We start from the raw sequence: 23,713 nt of genomic DNA, 5'->3' as shown, positions 1-23,713 counted from the left end.
TAATTTTTTTAAGTTATGTATGTGTGTCTAATAAAAATTAATCTAACCATGTGTCTAGGTAAGAATCACTCTAATAATTAAAGATAAGTAAGTATAGTATTGTTTTTTTTTTTGACATCAAGATAAGTAAGTAAGTAAGTATAGTAGCTCATGCTGTACGTGAAGAATTACAACGGTGATTGTGAACTGTCTAGTAGTGGTCAAACAATTTCTGTGACAGAGTTAGATGTTCTGACTCAGATTATATCAAATTTGGATTTTAGTGTATAATTCAAATAGCCAGCCAGGTAGTGGCAACGTATTATTTGGGGAACATGAACAAGTTAACTTAACGTGGGATGAAGTATGCCACCAATACTCCTCATTAATTTATGCTGCAATTTCACACTCCCTCCATTCTAAAATATTATATATATATATATATATATATATATATATATATATATATATATATTAAGAAAAAAAAAACATTTTATTTGTCTTATAATCTTTTTTAAGATTTTCTTTTTTCCCATGTAAACCGCATTTAATTTAAATTTATCTCTTATTTTTTCAATAATCAATCAAAATTGTTTGTATATATTTTCATGCAATTTATTTCATGAAAAATACAAAAAAATATATTCCAAATTATTATTTTGTTTTAATAAATGTATATTTTTTTGTTCTAGTAGTTAGAAATTTCACTTTAAAGATGATTAAATGGAGTGTCCGGGATTTAAATGGAATCTTGTCTATGGTTAGAAGCTGAAGAATTTTCAGGGTAAAATGTATATTTTTCTATAAAATTGGTGGAAAAAAAATTGAATTATAAAGTCTTAACAATTTTATTCATTTCTATTTTTTGTTTTTAAATTTAAGAATTTTTTTTTTCTTAAGTACTAAATAATTTAGGAGTTAAAATTGCATTTTACAAAATTATTAGGATATAAAATATATACAACCCTATTATTTATTAACTAATTAATAACATTTTATTTTGAGTGAAAAATACGAACAATAAATAATGTAAGTTACTAAACAAGAATACTTTTATAAAAAAAAAAATTATTATTATTAAACATAAACAAGAATACTAAAAAAAAATGTTACTCCTACATAAGAAAGGGAATTTCTCTGATCTTACCATTAAATCAACTATAAAATACAACATCTTATAGTTAGGGGTGGCAAAACGGTCGCGTCCATCGAGTAGAACTGGTTGATCCGTGGATATTTTTAAAACTTTGTTTTCCTTTTCTTTATACTTAGGGTGAAAATAGAGAAATTGGTTAATTATTTTTTAATTTACAACGGAGCAGAAGATCGAACCCAGGACCTTGTGCACAGTGACGGAGCCAGGAATTTTGTATAGAGGGGGCATCATAATCGTATAGTATAAATTTGTAGCATTTAATATATTTTACATTTTATTTTTGAAGCATAAATATACATCATAAATGTAAAATATTGAATGATTTTCTCATTTTTCAATCTCAATAAAAATACCTCTTTATAAGACAAATACAAATATCATATTTATCCGACGGAACAGACATATATATCTTACAATATTATGTCTCATGTATATCCATTTACATTCCTAGGAGTCACTTGTGTTTAGTGGGTGGAGTACAAGTTTTACACTCATAGCAACTTTAGTGTTTGGATGATAAATGGATGTGGGCTTAAGTGGTAAAAGTGTCAACACATATATACTATAAAAAAATTCTCAAAAACTTAGTGCAAGCTTGTGCCCCCATTGTCATGCATGTGCCTCCGTCCCTGCTTGTGCATACTATTCAAATCTCTCACCACTAGATCAAACCTAGTGGTTTGAAATGGTTAAACTTTTTTTTGAAAATGGTTAAACTTTAATTGTGAGTTCGATTCGTCTTTTTCTTTACTTTTTTAGACCCAAAAAATTAAAACTAAACTTCACATGTGTTGTTTTCTTTTTTAATCCAATATATATTTAGTTTTATTTTGGTGTTTGAATTTATTTTGAGTTTTATTTAATGTTGCTGGATTTTTGTTGATGCTTGATTCTATTGAGACTTGTTTAATATTGTTGGACTTTTGTTTTATTTTGAGAATTCTTTATCTGTTGAAGAATTACATTGATATCGTTCATTATAAAAAAAAAAAAACATTGATATTGTTACAGGATGTGGCTAATTGAAACCAAGCTAACTAGTAATGGTCTACAAAAATCAATTTGGTTCTTGTTGAATTTTATTTTTGAGACAAGGACTGTTGAATTATAAATTATTATTTACTATTCGATTTAGGTTTGTTAATTTTCTGTTTTATAAATCATATAATAAATCTATCAGAAAAAAAAATTGTTTGGCATTCGATCTGTTAATCCACCAACTCGTTAATAAACAATTCGAATTTCTGAGTTGATCCATCTCTCCCTGCTTTTAGACGGACTTAATCAAGGCTTACTGCTTTGTCTTTGTCAATAGTGAAGACGATGTTTATGCCAACTAGTTGGCAAAGAAATTTACCCCGTCTCATCTCCCTACTCCAAGGGGGCTTTACACAATGGGAGTACCATGTATAATTGTATGGGAAATACTAACGAAAGTTCCGGGAGCACTTTTTATAAAAATGTGTAAAGTCAGCACATTAAAAAAAATGCTTAAAGAGTGTTCTGAAGGTAATTGTTAACAAGACCTAATTGTATATATCAAGTTGGAGATTGGAAGGTGTGGAAGGACCCATGTTGGATATTGTGGGTTGTGACTTATGGATTATATTCTCTTTCTATAGACAGGGACGACTCTAGGAAAAGATCATTGCATAATTGCCTGAATATAAAAAAAGAGCGCAAACAAAGAAGTACAATCGCGTATCATCAGCAGAAGATTTTTCTTACAATAAATATATATAGCTATAAGATCCTATGAAATATCTAATAGATAAAGTTGCTTTAAATAAAATAAATTTCTCATTACTAACTACTTTGGTTTGGTCTTTGACCAAACAAAAAAAAAACTACTTTGGTTTGGTAGAGCATCCATACCATACACCATTTTAGTTTAGGTGCGAGGTAAAATGCTTGCCACCTCTCATCTGGATGAAGATAAAATTTCCTTCTCAAGTAACAACTAGCAACATCAACACACCCTTGCGTTAGGTAATAGGTCATAAGTTGAGCCATATCATCGAAATCATGATTTCGAAGAAACTTTAATGCACAATCAGAAGTAATTGCATAAGGAGGGAACAAATATTGATATAAAGAAAGCATTGACACCACTCCTAAGAATGAATAATTATATACAACGGCTATTACAAGCTCGTTAAGGATTAAGCATCTTAAAATTATAATGCAGGAGAGCACCATCAAAAAGAACCAAAAGGAAGAGAGTAATAAAAAAACTTGGCTACAGCTCTGTCAGTTAATGCATGTATTAGTCCAAAACAATAAATTACCCACTTGTTCTCATCTTTTTTCAATATAAAATTAGACTACACATGAATGCATGAATATCTATTTCCGGCAGCCATATCAAAACTTTTATAGCTCCCTGCAAAGCTCTCCAGTTGGTAAAGCATACTGTTGCGGTGGTGTTTTTTATATTCAAAGTTTTTCCACCATGGTGTTCTCTGCTCTGAAATTTAGTTCTACACAGCAACCCAAGCTTAGAAATATGCCACATGATCGGGTTGAAATGCCAGGAGCGATCATCTGATTGTAGTTCTTCCAAGAGATAATGCTCCGATTTCACTTTCAGTATTCTGCAGCAATGGTCACATCCGTGTGTCAATGATCATATAAACAATGAAATAATCCAGAAGATTTACATTACATACTATATCTTCACATACTGAATAATGTCATTTTTACACGGCATTTGCCCCACATATCTCACATGCTTAACCAAATAAGGATCAAGTCATATACCCACTTTACCAAGGTTGGTAGCGGTAGTTCTTTGAGTAACCATCCATAAAACTTATACATCCAAATGTAAAACTGATGAATTTGGTTATCTAGGTAATTGGCAATTGATAAATCTCACATGAGATATGTAAGGCAAACTTTATGAGCAACGGATAATATTTTTCTGTATAATGTCTTTCATGACATGAAAAAAGAGAGATCAAGGAATGGTATGTTGACCATCTTCATGAATGCAAAGCAACTTATAATTAAAGTCTCAAACAAAACAAAAACGACAATAAAAGAAAAGAAGAAAAATGATACTGCAGCCCTTTTAGAAACTATTTAAGTGAATTAATGTAGAGTATCTCCTAATCACCGGACTCCGGTCATAGATAATGGAATACAGGCAAAATTCCGGGAATAAAAAACTAAATTATTCAAAAATGTAAGTTGGCAGAACTAGTCAATTGGATGAGATTTTTCTCAATCATTTAGCGAAGAATTTACCTGTGATTTAGGAGAAGGGAATACATTCCAGAACCTAAGTGTTTCATCTCCAGCTCCAGTTACAATAGTCTGAAATAGTAGAACTCATAAGAATCAGGAAAATAGCATAGATGACAAATACCATTTTCTGTCATACATACTCAGTAATCTAGAATGAGGATTGGGTGAAAGAACTGAAATACCTGTCCATCTGGAGAGATGGCAAGATAAAGAACCCTATATGTATGGCCTGTAAGAGTAGCCAACTGCGTCAAAGGACAAAAAAAAATATCGTCAAACTTGTTTTAAGTTGGGTGAAAATAAAAGACATATACTTTATCACAGAAGACATTTTTTACCTTTGACATTGTGGGGTATCTCCAGACAATTATCTGGTTCTGGGAGTAGCCATGTGTGCTTACTAGTTCATTGACATTTTTGGACCAGACAAGATTGCAAACCTGCCAAATATAAGGGTTGAACATCATTTGATCAGTGTTAAGAAATAGCAGAGGAAGAAGACCCTTTTATTCTTGTCTCAATATGTAAAGGCAAATACCAAATATTCTGAAATTTATGAACTGAAAAAGAGAACTTCAAGAATCTAACGTATATGGTATATAACTTATAAGATTGTATAAAACCATTCACAAGTCTTCACGTAATGTTTTAAGCTTTTAAGAGAGTTGGGTTTTGACATAGTATGGGAGCCTTCTTTAGTAAGTGGCAAGGGGTTCATCACTGTTGGCCTAGTTCTTCTAAATAAAAGTAGAATTTCTACAAATGGTAAAAATGGGCTTGTCCATTGCACACATTTCATGGTAAGAGATCACTGGCATGTTAGAGATGTAAATAATTCATTCATAACTCACCCCTTTATATAACACTTACTCCTTTTAAGAGAATTGGCCCATCAGAAATAGTGAATGTTAAACTAGTCATAACCTATACACAGAAAATGATTGAATGTCTCGTTGTAAAATCCAGATTAATCAGCTACCGTGACTTATTACATACTACTACCCATCCCCCTCCTCTCAAAAACGGAAAGGAGAACAGTTTTTCAAGGAAGAAGTGACATTTTTCAACAAGGTTTACTCAATAAATAGAAAACAGTTCTGTAAGGAAAGATCAAATGTTATCTCTCAACAGAACTATGAAAATCACACAGACAAATAGCCTGTCAATCTTGAGGTCCAATGCTCTACCATGCCCTTTTCTAATCCTTTATTAAACCTTATTAATTTTTCAACATTGTATTATGAATTATTAAGTTCTGTTTATTCTTTTCATTTTCCATTTCGTAGTTTTTGGTTTGGCAGTTTGTTGTCCTTCCATGCATTAAATGAGTAATTGAAATTGCCTTCCAATAGGGAACATGAATTTTCTATCAACTAGTGAAAAACTATGTAAGGCCAATAATTATAACGGTGGCGAATTACGGCAAATATTGAAATGCAGTGCATTTGTATAAAAGTATAAATATGTTAAGAATTACTCGTACCTGACTTCCAGTGTCCATACAGCTTAAGTGTGAGTTTGTGGTTGTATTCCAGAAACGAATACATCGATCTGCAGTTCCTCCTCCAGATGCAAGAAGTCCATGAAGATGAGGTGACCATGCAATAGCTTTAACAGCTGCAGTGTGCTCGCAGTATTTCAGGACAGGCTGGGTCGAGTGTTGATTCCAAACAAACAACTGCAAAGATATGAATTGAGTGAGTTTCAATGCAGGAGAAGAAAAGAATAATAATGCAGTTGGATAGTTCAGATAAATGATTAAGTTAGCAATTTCATACTCTGTTGTCATTTCCTCCAGATGCTAACTCGCGGTTATCATATGACCACTTCAGTCCACAAACCTCTGATTTGTGTCCTGACAGTTTACTAACAAAATCCTCTTGTGTGCGTATATCTCGTTGATAAATATTCTTATCCCGACCACCAGAAGATAAAAGAGATGAACTCCAGGCCAAGGCCCCGACCCGTAACCGATGACCCTCCATAGATCTTATCTTCTTGCATCGTGCTGCATCCCAAATCTACATGGATATTAGTTAAAAACAAGGCTTGAGTTAATCTGTGGCATAGAAACAGAGAACACACAGGCTCATGAAAGAAATAATTATGTGAACTTAGCAAGTTCCAGGGACGCAACGAGAAAAAAAGACATCTCATTTTTTGATGCAACAAAACAGTTAAGCAGAGGTCAACTAAACACCAACTTTTCCTGGGGATGACATTCCAAAGGAAAACGTTTAAGGTGGAAGTGGTGCACTTTCTACCTACCTACCTACCTAACTTAGAATGAAAACTGGGTAATCCCATACACACTCTTGAGGGAAAATGGGTATAGATTATGGATCAGTTAATATTCAATCAAGCAAGCAAATAAGTGTTCTTTGTTCAAAGTCAAATGCATAATATCAGTATATGCATTTGACTTTGAATATCAAAGTCAAACTAGTACAACTTGCCAAAACCAGAGCCTAAGTTGCTTAGAACAACCGTTGTTAAAAAGCTGCATTTCCTAGATCTGGTAGAACCTCAGAGGTACCGAGTTCAGATGACATATTATACAAAGGCACGCATAATTTCGACATAAACAGTATAGAACCAATACATTAAGTAAATAAATCATTAAATGATTAGCTGACACAAACGGGAGTCCCGCATCAGCTGGTTTTGGTGGTGAATTGTCATGAAGTATCTCTCTCCCCTCTTATCTATTGGATTTTAAGAGACGGTTCCAGTCCACATCAATTAGTATTGAAGTATTGACTGTTAACTTTTTTAAACCAATGGAATTAACACCGAAACATGAGTGCCACACGGGACATTTGTGCCACGTGGGTTAAATGTAAAACCTATACAAAGCAACATATCCGACAAGCAAAAGTCAAAACATAATTTAAACTTGATAAATATGTGATTATAAAATTAAATGCGGATATGTTTGCAGGTATAAGATTTGCCCTTAACCCAAGTCTATAGTAACGGAACTCTGATGATCAAGAAAGTAACGAGTTTCAGATATAGACAATTAAAATAGACATAATGCACAACATGGCACATCACGACAAAGAAACAGCAACACGACAAGAGCTAATCAAGGACGTAAACGACAAGGTATCACCATATCTATTAAAAAGTATATTATATCAATATACGTAAATGCATAGTCAAACATTAAAACAACATTAAATGTATTAAAACGTAGCCTTTTATATGCCTAATGTGTGTTAAAAGATATTTAGAAGGTACGTAACTGTCCATGCCGGCTGAGTGAGTGTGTTCCCCAAGAAAGGATTTTAACTAAACCTCTTATCTCCAAAACAGGGTGAAAAAAACGATTTTAACTAAACCTCTTATCTCTAGCAATTTCTAATTAATTCCTTGCCTTTCGTTTTTCTCTCCAACCTAAACGAAAGACAGCATCATCTTCATCACACTATACCACAATGCACCCTTCTTTGTGGTGTTTTTCTTTCTTCTTCTATGCAGATGGTGTGCTTACCAAATAAATCTGGGTTTCATGATAGTAAAAACAGCTAACCTACCACATTTAGAATGCTAAAAATGACTACAGCACTTGTTTAGAATGCAAAGATATCACATCATGTTATCATTCCTATGTTCCCAAAGGGGAAAAAAATATTCCTTTCGCTTAACCGAGAAATAGAATAGCAGTATATGGAAGAAAAATAAAACAGGCAATAAAAACCCAGGAAGAAAATCAAAGCAATTGTCACAATTCACAAATACCATCAAACACACTCATTTGGAAACCCTTAAGCTACGTGTGATCAGCATTTATGACATTATTTCTTACCTGAACTTTACCATTGTTCGTTCCAACAGCAAGATGAGTACCACGTTGAGCCCAGCCAACAGAACAAACACAGTCATCAACCCCTAAATCGCATAATTTAGTTACCTGCATAAATCATATCAAAATTGAATCAATAATTAAAAATCAAAATCAAAACTTTCAGGTTGCAATCTGCATATCAAAATGTAATCAATAATTAAAAATACAAACTTTCAGATTACAATCTGCATAATTGAACACACAAATCATATGAAAAATCTAACCTTGCTGCTACAAGCATTCCAGAGATAAACACAATTTCCCAAACCAACAGCCAACACATTGTGTGAAGACCAATCCACCAGATTCAGATAAAAATCATCTTGCAATGCAGGTGCATCCAAAACCTATCAAAACAAAATCACAAATTCTCATCTCCATAACAAAAATCAAAAACCTAATTCACCAACATTAAATAAAATCAAAAATCAAAAATCAAATTTACCTTATAAGGCGATCGAGGAACCTTCCTCGGAGCCTTAACCGGACTATGATTAACACCGGGAACAACATCATCCGACATAAACGGCGAAAGCGAATGCATGGACTGACGAGTCTCCGTCTTATACCTAAAAATATTCCTGCTCGGTAATGTCATCGACGGCGAGTCCATCTTCTCCGGCGTTACAGGAGCTACAACACCGGCAACATCGGGTCCAAACAAAGCGGTACGAAGAAGAGTGGTGTAAGCGCTAGAACTATCATCTCTTCCTTCCGTCGGAGTATTGATATCAAAGAGAGCGAATTTGGACGCAGATCTACTCGGAATAAACCTATCGGAGTAGATTGTTCTAGAAGGTGATGTATAATGGTTGGAATTAAGCATACGCTTCACGTGACGGAGACTTTCCGGTGATGGCTCAGGCGGTGGTGACATGGCTGACGGTGGATTATTTCGGTTACCGGTTGATCCATCCATGACGGAGCTGTTAATTTTTTTCCCGGGAAAAAAATACGGTAAAAGATTTCACAGCTTTTCTTTTCGGTTTATATATTTGTTTTATTAATTAAAATAATAAAAATTAAAAAACGCTTTATTTCTTGATAACTGTGCAGAGAGAGAGAGAGAGAGAGAGAGAGAGAGAGAGAGAGATTCTTTGTTTTTCTCTTCTCTTCACAAACTGTACCTTTGTTTTCCACAATCCTAACTCCTTCACCCAACCTCACTCTTTTATAATCTTTTTTTTTTTCTTTTTTCAATATTTTTTTATTTATTTTTGGGTACAATCTTTTTTCAATATTTTATGACAGAGGAAAAGAACAAAATTATTATTTTGTCTTATATTTTAATTTTTTGGGTTTAAAAAACGTTTCAACCTTGACGAGAGACTACACCTAAATTTATACAAAATCTTGTAATAATTAATATGCATAATTGTTTTTTAGAATCCTTTTTGCTTTTGTTTAATGTATAGTAAATATATCCCTTTAGTTAAAAGTAAAGTTTTATTTCTATTCAATATCTTATTACTAGATTTGGCATGAGTGCGTTTTAAAGAAAGAATATTTTTTTTTTTTGGAATATCGAATAATTTTTGATTGAAAAATTTATAATTGTAACTTTATTTTATAATAATTTATTACAAGATTATCCGTTAAATTTGTTTCAATAGATTATTATCTTTATTATTCCTTTAATTAAAGTATTTTGTATTGTATAAAAAAAAATATTTTGTATTAATTTTAGATTAGTCAAATCTAAGTCTTAACATCAGTAACGTATGGTCATTTCGTCAAAAATAAAATGTTGTAATTCAATTACTTTTCTTTTTTGACCAAAAAGATATAAGAATATATGATTAAAGTTATAAATTTTAATTATAAATGATTTATTATTTTTTTTATAAAAAAGACGAAATTATTACTAATATTTTTATTACGAAAGTCTCGTGTGTGATTTGAATTTAAGCTATTTTAAATTACAAAATCAAATTCTTACCATTAAGTTGACGTTTCTTGAACCACATTAGAGTTTTGAATTATTTTAATATAGAGCATCTTAAAAAAAGTATTTCATCATTTATAATTTTTTTTACAACTCAATATTCATTTATTTGTTGATATATAAAGTGTCAAACATTACTAAAACTAATACATATAACCGTGAGCTCTCAAATTTAAATTCAGTGAAGGCTGACTATATATACACACACATTGCTACGTTAATGTCCATTTGAATGCTACTATCATTGATATTATAATCATTAATTATTTCAAATATTGTAATTAATAAAATATATAATTAATTTTTTTATAGTATTATTATATCATTAATAAATTATGATTTTTTGGTCAAACAATAATAAAACTTTTTTTTATATTTTTATTATTTCCATATCGATCCACATTATATTTTAAATGACCAATCCCTTTTTATAAAACCAAAAAATCCCTTTTTATAAAAGGCCAACTTTATTTTTGGTTATATAAGATAAATCCTAATTGCTTTAATAATGCACCCTATTAAATTTAAAAAATAAAATAAAAGATATATACATATCTATAGAGAAAAAAATAATGCAATTATGAAATTGACATAAAAGAGTGTAACACCTTTCGTCAAAAATATAAAAAAATAAATAAATTTTTAGTTGATTCAGTGATGATTCACTAAATTTGGTATGAAGAATCACAGTTCGAACTCCCGCAACTGCAATTGGCAAGAGACTATAACTACTTGATGTGAGAACTGACATCTAAACCAGATTATGCGATCAAGTGGAGCAGATACAGATGAAAACAAAAAAAATATAAAAATAAAAAAGCATAAAACCGAAAAAATACCCCCGGGAGTTTTTTCTTTATTCATTATATATCCCGCCACCCAAAATACCCTCCTCTCCATTTTTGCCTCGGGGAGTTTTTTCTTTGTTTCCATGGGATCCATCAACATAAGAGAATCATTTTTTTTTTTTATAATAAAATTTGTGGTAAAAGAATTAAACATAAAATAGATGAAAAAGCAAAGACATTTTTATGAGTCATATGACAATACTAAACACTACATATAAAACGATTCTTTTATACATAATTTTGCGAACAAAAATAAATGCAAAATATTAAAAACTTGAATATTTGTTTAAGAAAAACACTTGAATATACTGAGTGGGGTCAGTGGGGATTGATCCTCGTTCTCAAACCATAGAAATTTATTCCACCATTGTCACAATGTCCCAAATGGGATAGCCTCATAAATAACTGAATAGACTAAAAATACATAAAAATACTTATAATGTCTAATATATACAAGTGTAGATTATAATAGAATGCCTCATAAATAACTGAATAGACTAAAAATACATAATAGAGTGTTACATTTTTTTTTTGGGATATAGAAAGTGTTAAGATAAATAAGTGGATGTATTATTGTTCGAATCTCGATACTTACACAATACTTATAATGTCTCTATTGACTGAATTATGCTCACGAAAACTGATTTAATGCATTTTATTTCATCTAATATCATTCTTTATGAATGCATTTTATTTCATCTAATATCATTCTTTATAGATATGTATTCCTAAAAGAATTGAGTAAAAAAAAATATTATTCAAAGAATAAAATATGTTTGTATATAAATACTATGATCTAAATTTTCTGTAAATTTATATATAAATAATATGTTCTTCATAGTTCATAGTATCTTTTATTTTACAAAATATTGTTGATATATATAATATAGTGGTTAAACAATGTTATCTACATGAATGCTATCTATTCTAGATGCTAATATACCGATGCTGATGCACGCACGTCATGAAACTTGTCCCGTGGGCCGTGGCTTATAAAAAAATAAAATTGTCTTGCATTTTTATATAGGATTAAATATTTTTTTTTTTTTTGTTTATAACTCTTCCATAGAGAAAAGGTGCTTATATATTCTAAAGTTTTACGAAATAAATAAAGTTTGATTAATAATTATTTCATTGAAAAAATAAATTCAGATTCTCACGAATGATTTGTCGTTTATTAACTAATTGAGCTCGACTATTAAGTTGAATATATATCAATTTTTATTTTTAATCCCTTAAAAATATCCTTCAACATTTGTTTTCTCTACATTTTTGGTACAAATTTTAGTCCATTATTTTTAACAAAAGTTCACGTGACATATGTTCGAAGCAATATTTTTTTAGGACATGTTTGAAATGACTTTTTATAACATTTTATTGTTAAAACCTCAAAATATTATATGTACAAAATAAAAACTTAAAATGTTATTAGCTTAATAATTCAAATATTTAATGTAAATTAAAGATTAAATAATAACAGTGATGTAAATTTTTGTTTGTTAAAACCCGTTAATATTTTTATTTTTCACACTCAACTAACATATAATAGCTCAATTTATGTACGAGATTTGTCATGAATACTCATCAACTGCAATCCACTATAAGCCAAACTTAATTAAGTAATAATCCTATTAACTTTGTCTATACGTAACAACAGATAGTTGTAGAAACTAAGCACATGAGATTTATTAAAGGTTGCTATAAAATTGGTGAAGATGCCAGCCTTTTATTTTTGTACAATGATGCTGCCATGCCAACCTATTTAAAGATTAATACTATAAGTCTATAGAAAAGATCAATAATAACTTTCAGCCAAAAGAGTATAATTAACAAAATAATGAATGTATTGAGATATCTAAAGATGGTGAGAAAAAACAAACAACATAAAAACACATCAAAGTATAGCATTTCAATTAACGATAAGGCAAAATAGAGTAATCTTTTTGTCTTTTCCTTTCATTTTTTAGATTGAAAGTAGGTGACTATTGGATTGTTCTAACTGCTACTTTTTTTTCTAGTCAATTTTTTAATGTTTACATAAAAAGAAAACATTTTCCTTAAAAAATAACAAACGTATGTGTTCATATAAATAACATAAAATTGGAAAGAGGAACAACAAGTCGCTTTGGCCGAGTGGTTAAGGCGTGTGCCTGCTAAGTACATGGGGTTTCCCCGCGAGAGTTCGAATCTCTCAGGCGACGAAATTTGTTTTTTTTTTTCTTTCAATTTTTGCCAAAATAATGAATATGGATTGAGATATCTTTTCAACATTTTTGGTACAATCTATATGTAATGTTGTTCTTGTTGGTTAAGGAAATTTGTAATTACTGTCAAATTGAATTATTGTTATATAAGTTATAAGTTGTTTTCATAAGTTATTTTATGAAAATAAGATGAAAACAACTTATAAATCTGTCATGAGTTATTATTTGCATAATCTCAACTATATAAGCTCAAATAATCACAAATAACTTAATCCAATTGAGTCCAAAAATCACACACAATCCATTAAACACCTCTCGCCAAATTGCAGCCACCGTTATGCATCTGACTGACAGTCATCATTGCCGAGCGAGTATTCTATTTGTTCAAGGTGATCCTTATTATCTCAAATTCTAACTAGATTTCCTCTTTTTCAGCATTGCGTTTTGGGAGTAAGAGCTCTATATTATTTTCTATGTGATTTATCTATTTCAATAATTTTTGTTCTCTCATCTCATGACAATGATTTTTGGACTAATAAACAACTTCCATCATGATAGACATATTAAGTTTTATATTGTGTTGAACTTATCGTTACAAAGTAAATCCACTTGTATGGTAAAACTTCTCTACAAATGTTTAAACCTTCTTTTCAAAGTAGGATTTGAGTTTTTTTTCCCCATAGTTATTATAGTATATATATATTGTTTTCACAATGTACAAAGATGGTGCTATATAATGCACTGTACTAATTGGGTTTGGTGTAGTAAGTTATCAGTGTTAAACACAAGGAACTTATATTATTCAACAAGGAATGAGGCAAGCAACAACTGAGGAATACTTGAGACAAATCTGAGGCAAAGGGGCATGATTGTTGGAATACTGTTTTAATGAATGTGTTTGTCTTAGATCTAGAGTATTATCTAAGGTGATTAAAGGCCAATTTGCCTAATGATACAATCACATCTCACATGTACATTATAATGTAATTTAATTAGATACATGTATAAAAACCAGTATATTGTCGTGGCATAACAATTACCGAAAATGATTAATAATACTTTAGCACCTTTGTATTCCGCCAAATACAGAAGTGAAAATTTGACCTATAAAAAAAAATAGTCTCTTGACAATGACCATATGCTTCTTTTGTGGGAAATTTATCAAATAAGATAAAAATAACCATAGTGTTTAAACAAGTAAATGAACAGAAAAGGTAATTATACAAAATTTCAATGAAAATTGATATGTGTGGAATAGGTTAATCCAGCAGCCCAGTTGGAAGGAGCAACATCCCATGCTATTGCAGTTTCTTTAGTTGTGTAAGAAGTAACCTTAAAAGAAAGAGTTTGGCCACTAAGTGTTGCAAATGCTTGGTAAGAAGCACCCCAATTGTGGCTCATGCTAATCCATCCTGTTTTGCTTCCTTTCACCCACATGTTGGCAATATCTCCTCCACCTCCCACATTCATCACATACACTAATAACCAATACCCATTTCCTTGGAAAGAGAATCTAAACCCTTCACTTCTTGCACAAGGTACTCTAAGAAATTGATTAAAATTTGTCAATAAATCATATTGTGAGTGAAATTGGATTTTTTTTTTTTTGTCAACACATATTCATGCAATTGTCAACCGGAATGGTCGGATCATGATAGAACAATTCACATTTCAACTTTGTATTTTGAACTCGGCATATGCAAGTTGAAGTATGGATCGTCTAATTTTTTGATATGATAGTTTAAATTGCGTGACTATGTCAAATGCGTGATTATGTGACAGTAGACAATTTGAACTCTACATTCACACAATCACGCAGTTGTCTGGATAAAGATCAGACAACTCAGGTTTCGACTTTGTATTTCGGACTCAACTTATCAAAGTCGGAAATGAAATGTTTGAATCCAATATGATAGTCAAGATCGCATGACTAGTGTTTCAACTTTGTGTATTGAGTTTGATTTACCAACTTGGAAATGTGAAATGTCTGATTTTGTTCTAATAGTCCAAATCGCGTGATTGAATCAAATGATTGATTATGTCACATTAGAAAAATATGGATCGGATCAGCATTTTATGTTATTAAATATAAGGTTTGAAATCTAATTACCTGCGATACATAATAGGGACAATACCAGCCTTCCACTGTGCAATTTTCATGAAAGCAGGCTTAGACATATCAAAATGTGAACGTGGTGGGTTGCACCATCCACCATAATCAGAGGCCTCAGACCAATTAGGGGGGCAAAGATTTGTAGCAGTGACTGTAGTATAAGGCACGTTAGTGTTACATGCACTCGATTTGACACATTTTATTTGATAACAAGTCCCACATGCATATCCATTATTAAACAATGTTGAACTCAATGCTGCTGTGTCTGTCCCATAACCATTCACAAACAAATTTCCATACCCACATGCTCCTCCTTTAATAAGTAAATCAAATTTTAATTAGTTACCACTTACCATAACAATAAAAAAAGTGAATTTTTCGGAACACATCTTACTTTGATACATACTGGTACAAGTACAACAGTGTAGTGATTTATATCAAAATAAGATGTGAACCGAGTGTTCACCATAAAAAGAAAAACATGTCAATGACAATGTACGCAAGAGCATTTTATATAAAATAATATTAATGATCATTTTACAACGTACCCATGGTGGCAGAAGCGGTCTCGTCACCATAAAATGTGGCATGAGCAGGGGTCCACTGACTAGGTTGAAATGTGCCCATGACTAGAGCTGGCTTTCCAATGATTATGAGCATCAATGTAATTGTAATTGTATTCAACAAGCTACAAGATTGATAAATAGCAGCCATTGTTGAGATTATGGATAAATTAAAGATTGGAATTAATGGATGCTCATTGTATTTTTACATACATGAGTCCTTATATAACTTTCAATTTCAACAGCACTTCCCTAATTAATTGCCTTAGTGATTCCCACGAAGATCGATTATGTCTCTATATCTATCTTTCCAAGTCAACAATATTACTGATGTTATTTGTACTCTTATTTTCTTTTTGTTATTTTCTAGAAACAATATTGCTAGCCAATGATGTAGTTACATACACAATGATCCAGGAATATTATATCATTCCCATATTTCTTATACAAGTATATAAAAAAAATAAAAGTCGTGCCAACATGTTTCTTATTTTTTTTGATAAATCCAACATGTTTCTATAATAATTCATTCACAGCAGCAATGTTGTTAATTACTAAAAAAACATTTTCCATAGCTGAGTTGGATATTCAAAAATTATATAGAAGACCTCCAGCCCATGAAATTGAGCTTATATACCTTAAGGGTTTTTTAGCTAGTCAAGACATTTATATTAATATAATGTAATTTGCGGGGATCTAGATTTGGCGCGGACACTCATGAACGTATGCAGTAAGTGAGATCCGGGGTTTAGATTTCAAGGTAAATTTTTAAAAAATATGAACCGTTTAATTTTAATCAGAAGGCTCTGAACATGTGACTGCAGGTTAATTACACGTGAGGCGCCACACTCAATCCATTTCCAATTTGTAGGGTCACATTAGCTAAAAAGTTTAACATTCAGTTTTATAATACCATCATGCAATTGGAAATCCATGTTTTATTAACATCCAAAAATGGCACATAGTAAATGACACTGATGTGAAGAAAGTATTTGGAAACTCTGGTTCATGGAATGTTATACTAGTTCCAACCATAGATCCATTGCTGATATAAAAAATGGCCATATATTGTTATTACTTATATTACACAGCCTTGTTTAACTTCAAATCTTTCAGTTAATTGTCAATTAGCTTTAATAATTTGCACATCCTCAATATTCCTTTTTGTTAATGTTATTGATCATGTTCCTGCTGGTGTAAAGTTTCAGATCAATGTTAGACTCATTGATGGTGTAACAAAACTCCTTACACACATTATTTAAGGTTAGACTCATTGATGGTGTTAAGCACCCTCATAACTCTTCTTCCAGTAAACAATGCAGTGTATGCTATACAAAGTCCATATTACTTACAAGTATACAAAGCCCATATACTTACAAGTAGGATAGTGTGACACATTCACACACATTATGAGTGACAGTGATAACATAATACAGCACATTGCTGATTCATAAATTTGTCACTTTCATAGTAACTCCTATTAATGAGCTTCCATTGCTTGAACAATGAATATGGTTTCCAGGAATACCTGTATGCATACACAACATAAAATGAGGATGGATGTATGCACATATGTTCACACGAAACCGTTACCTTGTGTTGCAAGATATGCAAAACATATACTCTTCAATAAATTTTGACAGACGTACGAGAGAGTATGCTAGGAATGTACCTCCACTTAGGCATTACTTCCTTCTGGCAATGTAATCAATCTTGTACTTGAATCATAAACCATTTCAGTTCCACAGCTGATTCAAATGTTACAAAGAATTTAATTAGTTTAATGATAAAATATGAAACCAGAATGGTTAGATAGTCAGCAGTATATTTGTACTTACTCGGAGCATTTGACTTTGTTGTTGGAACCACCACTTGAAATTGACAGTATAGTCCCGAAGAAGGAGGTATTTTCATGTCCACAGTTTGGGCAGGGACCCTTTAAAAAATTTAAACAATCAGTGTATAATGTATATAGCAGTTCAATATGACCTATAAAATAGTGTTAAGAAAATTCATACCTTTAAAATCACAAAATCTTTGATAATGGCTCTTGTTAATGATAGAGCTAGATATACAATGAGGGGAACAGCAGCAAACCAAGTGAAAATGAAACTAAAAGGCTCCGGCAGCTGCACTCAACAATCCATAGTATTAATATCTGTTATAACTTATAGTAGCATGAAGTGTAATATCTTTTTCAATATAATTGGATGAGTTTTGCAAATCTATGTACTGTTATCATGTTACTTTAATTTGTACTTTATAATAAAATATGATTCGCTGTTTTTTCTTTCTCCATTTGCACTTTGCGTTTAATGTTTACCCTGCAGATGATCTTTCTTCCAGCTAAAAGATATACAAAATCCAATGGTGTACAGATAAACTGCTTCTTGAGATCAAGAAAGCAATCAAATGTAAGAAATGAAAGGACCTTAAAAATGCAAGTAGTCTCAGATGCTATGACATTCTGGAATCAAATTACACCAAAATGACCAGTTTGCAATTCTAGGTACAACTGAAAATGAGAACATACCTCTAGCAAGTAAGTGATCTCAAATCCAGTTATATCATCAAGGAAGAAGAACCTAAAAGATCACAAGGGGAAAATTACAAATTAAAGGCGCAAAAAGTCAAGACCTAAGGCAAAAATGTACTTTAATTCATCATTTAGGATGAAACCTTTGATGTAAGAAAGATAAATGACAAAAACGGATACTGATATCAGGTATTTGATGAATGGATATGTAAAAATCAGTATATATTTTTCACTTCTTGCATTCCTTAAGTTATAGTCATAATGAGTAAGACCTTATTCAAATCCTCGGAATCAGAAACATATATGAAAGAAAGATAAATACATTATCTATGTCATATCTGCTGCAAACTGTCATATGAGTATTACAACGTCATTTTCAAACTTTCAGTGTCGGCAAAAATTGTGTGTCTGAGACCAATTATATATTTGGCATCAGAATTTTAACTATACGATACAGTAAAATGTTTACATCAAATGGGGAACCAAAGGTTTCACCATCACGAACCAGCAAAGTCCATATTAATAGTAAAACGCAGATAAAGAGAGAAGTGAAAGCTACTTACAATCCTAATGCAACCACCGTGGCTGGGACATTCAGCAAGAACATCTTTAAATAGTCAACGGACAGGTCACTGTAAACCTATAAACAGACTGTAATAAGTATAGAATAAAGATTAAACACAGCAGATGCCATATGCTATCATCGAAGTACTCGTGATTCATAAATCCCAAATGATAGGATAAAATCCCGAAGCTGAATTCTAGATGTTGTAACTTGTGAATAAAGGAACATTAATGAATTCTATATACCTAACTACCAAAGCTGAAATAAGAGAATAGATTACATATCAACATTTACCTTTCTACTTCGAAGGCTGCACCTTGGACCCTCGACCACAATTTCACTCCCTTCCCTCTGGAAAACAACCATGAGATCAGTAAATTATGCAAGAAAGAGAGGGATTTGCAAAGCTAATAAAGCAATTACAACTAAATTCCCAAATTTCCGTGACCAATATAACTACTAGAACTGATTTTGTCTTAACCTTCCGGTTCTCAAGGGAATGGAAGGTAAGTAAAGTAAGGTCAATGATTGTTCTAGTCAGGATTCAAACTCGAGTTCTCCAGTACAATTCGTCCTTAACTGGGAGCTCATTAACCATTCGATCCCAGTCACTTAATTGATCTAAAAAAAGTTCCTAACCTTTAACTTGGTCCGAATGATATAATTTTACTTCTTTTTCCTTTCAATTATAAGCAAGACAATGACGAATTCATACCACAAAACACAAAAGCGACTTTTCATGAAGGAAATGAAAATATGCAAGTAGCAAACCTTTAGCCTCAATTTCAATGCATCATACTCTCTGTCATTCAAAATTGGATTTCCAGATACATAAGCCATAGAAGCTTCAAGAAATTTTTGCTCATCTGAACCTGCACAACAGTAATTCAACAAAGACTTAAAAAACATAAACTTACATATTAACACTAATTCATTATTATTCATATATAAGAGTAACAACATAGCGAAATTACACCATACTTAGCATAACAACACTGCTTCCTTCCCACATGAGTTCTTCCTTGAGATTATCAAATTCTTCATTCGACATAATAGCCTTTCCCTCATAATAGAATGACTGTCAAACAAAACATAAACCAATCACAAATTTTAATCCACATATCCAAAAGCTGTGTCGAACAGCATAAAATTCAGGGCTTGCTTACTTATTTGAACTTATCTACTAACATAAGCACTTATTAGACTATAAGTATGAACTTGCAAAAATAGCTTATGACATGTTCATAAGCTGTTTTTAACTTATTTCATAAGCTTTACAACATAACTTATGAAAACAGCTTATAGATTAAAGAAAACAATTGAACTTTATTTTATCTGTTGTTTTAGAAATAACATATACAATAAGTGGTTATTCTATAAACTGTAAACTAAGCTGCTTATCCAAAAGCTGTGTAGAACAGCATAAAATTCAGGGATTGCTTACTTATTTGAACTTATCTACTGACATAAACACTTATTACACTATAAGTAAGAACTTGCAAAAATAGCTTATGACACGTTCATAAGCTGTTTTCAACTTATTTTCATAAGCTCTACAACATAACTTATGAAAGCAGCTTATATATATTATACCAAAACAATTGAACTTTATTTTATCTTTAGTTTTAGAAATAACGTATAAAACAAGTGCTTATGCTATAAACTGTAAACTAAGCTGCTTATCCAAAGAGGTCCTTAATGAAAATAGCTAACATGTTCATAAGCTGTTTTCAGCTTATTTTCATAAGCTCTCCAACATAGCTTACGAAAGCATCTTATAGATCATACGGAAAAAAAAAAATTATTTTAGAAAAAACTTATACAATAAGCGCTTATGCTACAAGCTACAAATTAAGCTAATTAATCAAAAGAAAAAAAGTGGCATATATTTACTTGAAGAGCTTGAAGAAATTCTTGCTCGAGTTCACCAACGGATTTCTTGACTTTCTTTTGATCTATGCTACAATATGGTAGAACATTACTATCAACAACACCATCTCCTTCAACGTTCCCTGAAAAACAAAGAAGAATAAGTAAATAAGTAAAAAGGGGAGGTGTAGTTAGAAAATGAAAAAGTGATTAAAGTTACAAGACCTTGATCAGCGGTGGCTTTAGGGGAAAGTAAGAATAATCTCCGGCGAAGACATAAGTGGCGGGAAGTGAATTGAGGACGAGAAAATGAAGAAGAAATTGGAATGGATGGTGTTGGGGGTGCAGTACATAGACGAGGGGGTGTTAATGTGAAAGCTACTTTGGTTGCTGTGAACATGGTGATTATTGCAAGCAATAGTGGTGGTGACTCTGAGAAATTTTCAGAATTAATTTGGTATGTTAAGAAAAAAAGGGAAATTTTTTGAGACTAGTAGCTTGAAGATAAGGCAAATGAGAACGTGTGGAGGGAAACGCAACGGCTTATTTTCCTTTGGTCATTTCTTGTTATATATCTGGACACAGTCAGCATATTTTGTTGCTTACGTGGCTGTTATCAGTGATGACTTGTCCAGAAAATATCTACTCATGCAACATACACCACATGAATCATAGACAAAACCGCATACATACATATATATATATATATAGGAAGCCCCGACACCTCTATGATTAGGCGTGTTGCGGTGCCCAACACGTGTTGGTATCCGACATTCGTATGACACTCATTCGACACGTGTCAGATAGCTTATATATCGGTGTCGGAAAAAAAAATTCAATTTTTCCTTTAGTTTGACACTCATTTGATCGGTGTCCGACACCTGTAAGACACTCGTATGACACGTGTCAGATAAGTGTCCCAAAAATAATTATTTTTTCTTTGCTTATTCTCTCCTTAGGCACATATCAGACATATCTACAAGAGATAAAGATGTGTAGAAACAACAATATTGATCAATGAGAGATTGAAAACATTACATTTTGATTACGATATTTTTAGTTTTTTCAATCGTAGATGGATAAATAAAGGTAAAATACCATCATATCTTGTTTTAAAACTTTTTTTAAAAAATAACTTGCTCAAATTAGATTTACATGTATATATTTTGATTCTCAATTTATATGTTTTATAAATATGTAGCTGTGGCAGTGTCCTATATTTTTTACATTAGCGGTATATATATATATCCCTCATAAAGCACCTATTTTACTCCCTCATGTGATTATTAATATTATTATCAATTGATTAATTGGACTCAAACCTAATGCCAAATAATTTAACAACACCATAACATGAGTAAAAGAATCCATGATCCTTGTGTCATAGTCTGCCATGGCAAGTGTATCTGTGTTGTGTAGTGAGTACTAGTAGTATGTTTTAGAAACTCTGTCTCTTCACCCCAATATATTATTATCTACTTTATTTCGAGTGTGCTTTTACATTTTTGTTTGCAAAAACAATACGAAATTTAAATCATAAAGCATGATCACACCTAGTTAACTGATTTGAAACATAAAAGTATAAAACTAGCAGGACACCCGTGCGTCCGCACGGGAGTCGCGGCGTTGTCGCTCCTCACTTGGTAAGATGAAATGATATAATATTTGGTAAAAAAATAGAAAAAGAACAATGGTAAAAGCATCACAAAAAAACTTTAGGTCTCCTAATTTAGGAATATAAATATAGATAATGTAGAAATTATGAAGAAAAAAAATAGGCTACCTTATTAATATATTAGTAAAAACATAGGTGTTGAAAAATCACAAAAAAAACTTATGTCCATGTATTAATATATGAGTATAAATATAGTCCCGTAAAAATTATTAAAAAATAGGCAATCATATTAAAATGTTAGTGAAAATATAGGATAGGTCTCGCCACAGTCATCAAAATAATTATGTCATCGTATTAAATATGAGTATAACCAGAAAAATTGTAAAAAAAATAGACAACTTAATTTTTATTTTATTTTAGTTTCAAACAACTTAATTAATATATAATTAAAAGTATAAGTCCCGTAGAAACCACACAAACAAAAAAGTTTCCATATTAATATATGAGTTTAAATATAGCTCCCGCAGATGTTATAAAAGAATGGGCAAACTTATTAATATGAGTAAAACACATAGGTCCCCATGTACAAAAAAAAACACATAGGTCCCCAGAAATCACACAAAAGATTAGGATCTCGTATTAATATATAATTATAAATATAGGTCTAAAAAAATAGTAAAAAATTGAAAACTTCACTTGATAACATAAAATAGTAATTTATTGGGAAGTAGATTAAAAGATTAAAAAAATAGAAAGATATAATATTTGGTAAAAAAATAGAAAAAGAACAATGGTAAAACTATCACAAAAAAACCTTATGTCTCCGTATTAATATTTGAATATAAATGATAATGTAGAAATTATGGAAAAATAGGTTACCTTATTAATATATTAGTAAAAACACAGGCCTTGTAAAAACCACCAAAAAATTAGGTCTCTGTATTAAATATATGAGTATAAATATATCCTTTTAAAATTATTAAAAATAGGTAACCTTGTTAATATGTTAGTGAAAATATAGGTCTCACAAAAATCATCAAAATAATTAGGTCACCGTATTAAATATGAGTATAACCCGTAAAATTGTAAAACAAAATAGGCAACTTAATTAATATATAAATAAAAGTATAAGCCCCGTATAAATCACAAAAAAAAGTTTCCATATTAATATATGAGTATTTTATAGGTTCCGTATATGTTATAAAAGAACGGACAAACGTA

General features: G+C 31.2%; 3 protein-coding genes and 1 non-coding gene across 4 annotated transcripts; 1 reads left to right on the top strand and 3 right to left on the bottom strand.

The window, feature by feature from the left end:
• Positions 1 to 3,226: 3,226 nt before the first annotated feature.
• LOC123887273 (protein FIZZY-RELATED 1-like) lies at positions 3,227 to 9,383 on the bottom strand. Its single transcript, XM_045936556.1, has 9 exons — positions 8,680 to 9,383; positions 8,459 to 8,581; positions 8,196 to 8,300; positions 6,163 to 6,405; positions 5,868 to 6,062; positions 4,723 to 4,824; positions 4,567 to 4,629; positions 4,385 to 4,453; positions 3,227 to 3,729 (listed from the first exon to the last, which is right to left on the bottom strand). Exons 1-9 carry the CDS (start codon positions 9,151 to 9,153, stop codon positions 3,676 to 3,678), a joined length of 1,428 nt encoding a protein of 475 aa, XP_045792512.1. The 5' UTR covers positions 9,154 to 9,383; the 3' UTR covers positions 3,227 to 3,675.
• Positions 9,384 to 13,146: 3,763 nt separating this feature from the next.
• On the top strand, positions 13,147 to 13,228 carry TRNAS-GCU. The gene has a single exon. It is a non-coding gene; the product is annotated as a tRNA-Ser (tRNA).
• A 1,100-nt stretch (positions 13,229 to 14,328) lies between these two features.
• On the bottom strand, positions 14,329 to 16,082 carry LOC123887272 (putative expansin-A30). The gene is made up of 3 exons (XM_045936555.1): positions 15,893 to 16,082; positions 15,342 to 15,657; positions 14,329 to 14,774 (listed from the first exon to the last, which is right to left on the bottom strand). The coding sequence occupies exons 1-3, from the start codon at positions 16,056 to 16,058 to the stop codon at positions 14,462 to 14,464; spliced, it is 795 nt and encodes a 264-aa protein (XP_045792511.1). The 5' UTR covers positions 16,059 to 16,082; the 3' UTR covers positions 14,329 to 14,461.
• A 1,082-nt stretch (positions 16,083 to 17,164) lies between these two features.
• LOC123887271 (PGR5-like protein 1A, chloroplastic) lies at positions 17,165 to 21,417 on the bottom strand. Its single transcript, XM_045936554.1, has 11 exons — positions 21,103 to 21,417; positions 20,902 to 21,020; positions 19,990 to 20,086; positions 19,780 to 19,880; positions 19,303 to 19,359; positions 19,007 to 19,083; positions 18,441 to 18,492; positions 17,926 to 18,036; positions 17,746 to 17,843; positions 17,580 to 17,655; positions 17,165 to 17,435 (listed from the first exon to the last, which is right to left on the bottom strand). The coding sequence occupies exons 1-10, from the start codon at positions 21,275 to 21,277 to the stop codon at positions 17,586 to 17,588; spliced, it is 957 nt and encodes a 318-aa protein (XP_045792510.1). The 5' UTR covers positions 21,278 to 21,417; the 3' UTR covers positions 17,165 to 17,435; positions 17,580 to 17,585.
• Positions 21,418 to 23,713: the final 2,296 nt, after the last annotated feature.

The sequence above is a fragment of the Trifolium pratense genome, linkage group LG5 (genome assembly GCF_020283565.1).
Source record: "Trifolium pratense cultivar HEN17-A07 linkage group LG5, ARS_RC_1.1, whole genome shotgun sequence".
Lineage (NCBI taxonomy): Eukaryota > Viridiplantae > Streptophyta > Magnoliopsida > Fabales > Fabaceae > Trifolium > Trifolium pratense.
The sequence above is the reverse complement of the archived record's forward strand: the minus strand, read 5'-3'. Positions and strand labels throughout refer to the sequence as shown.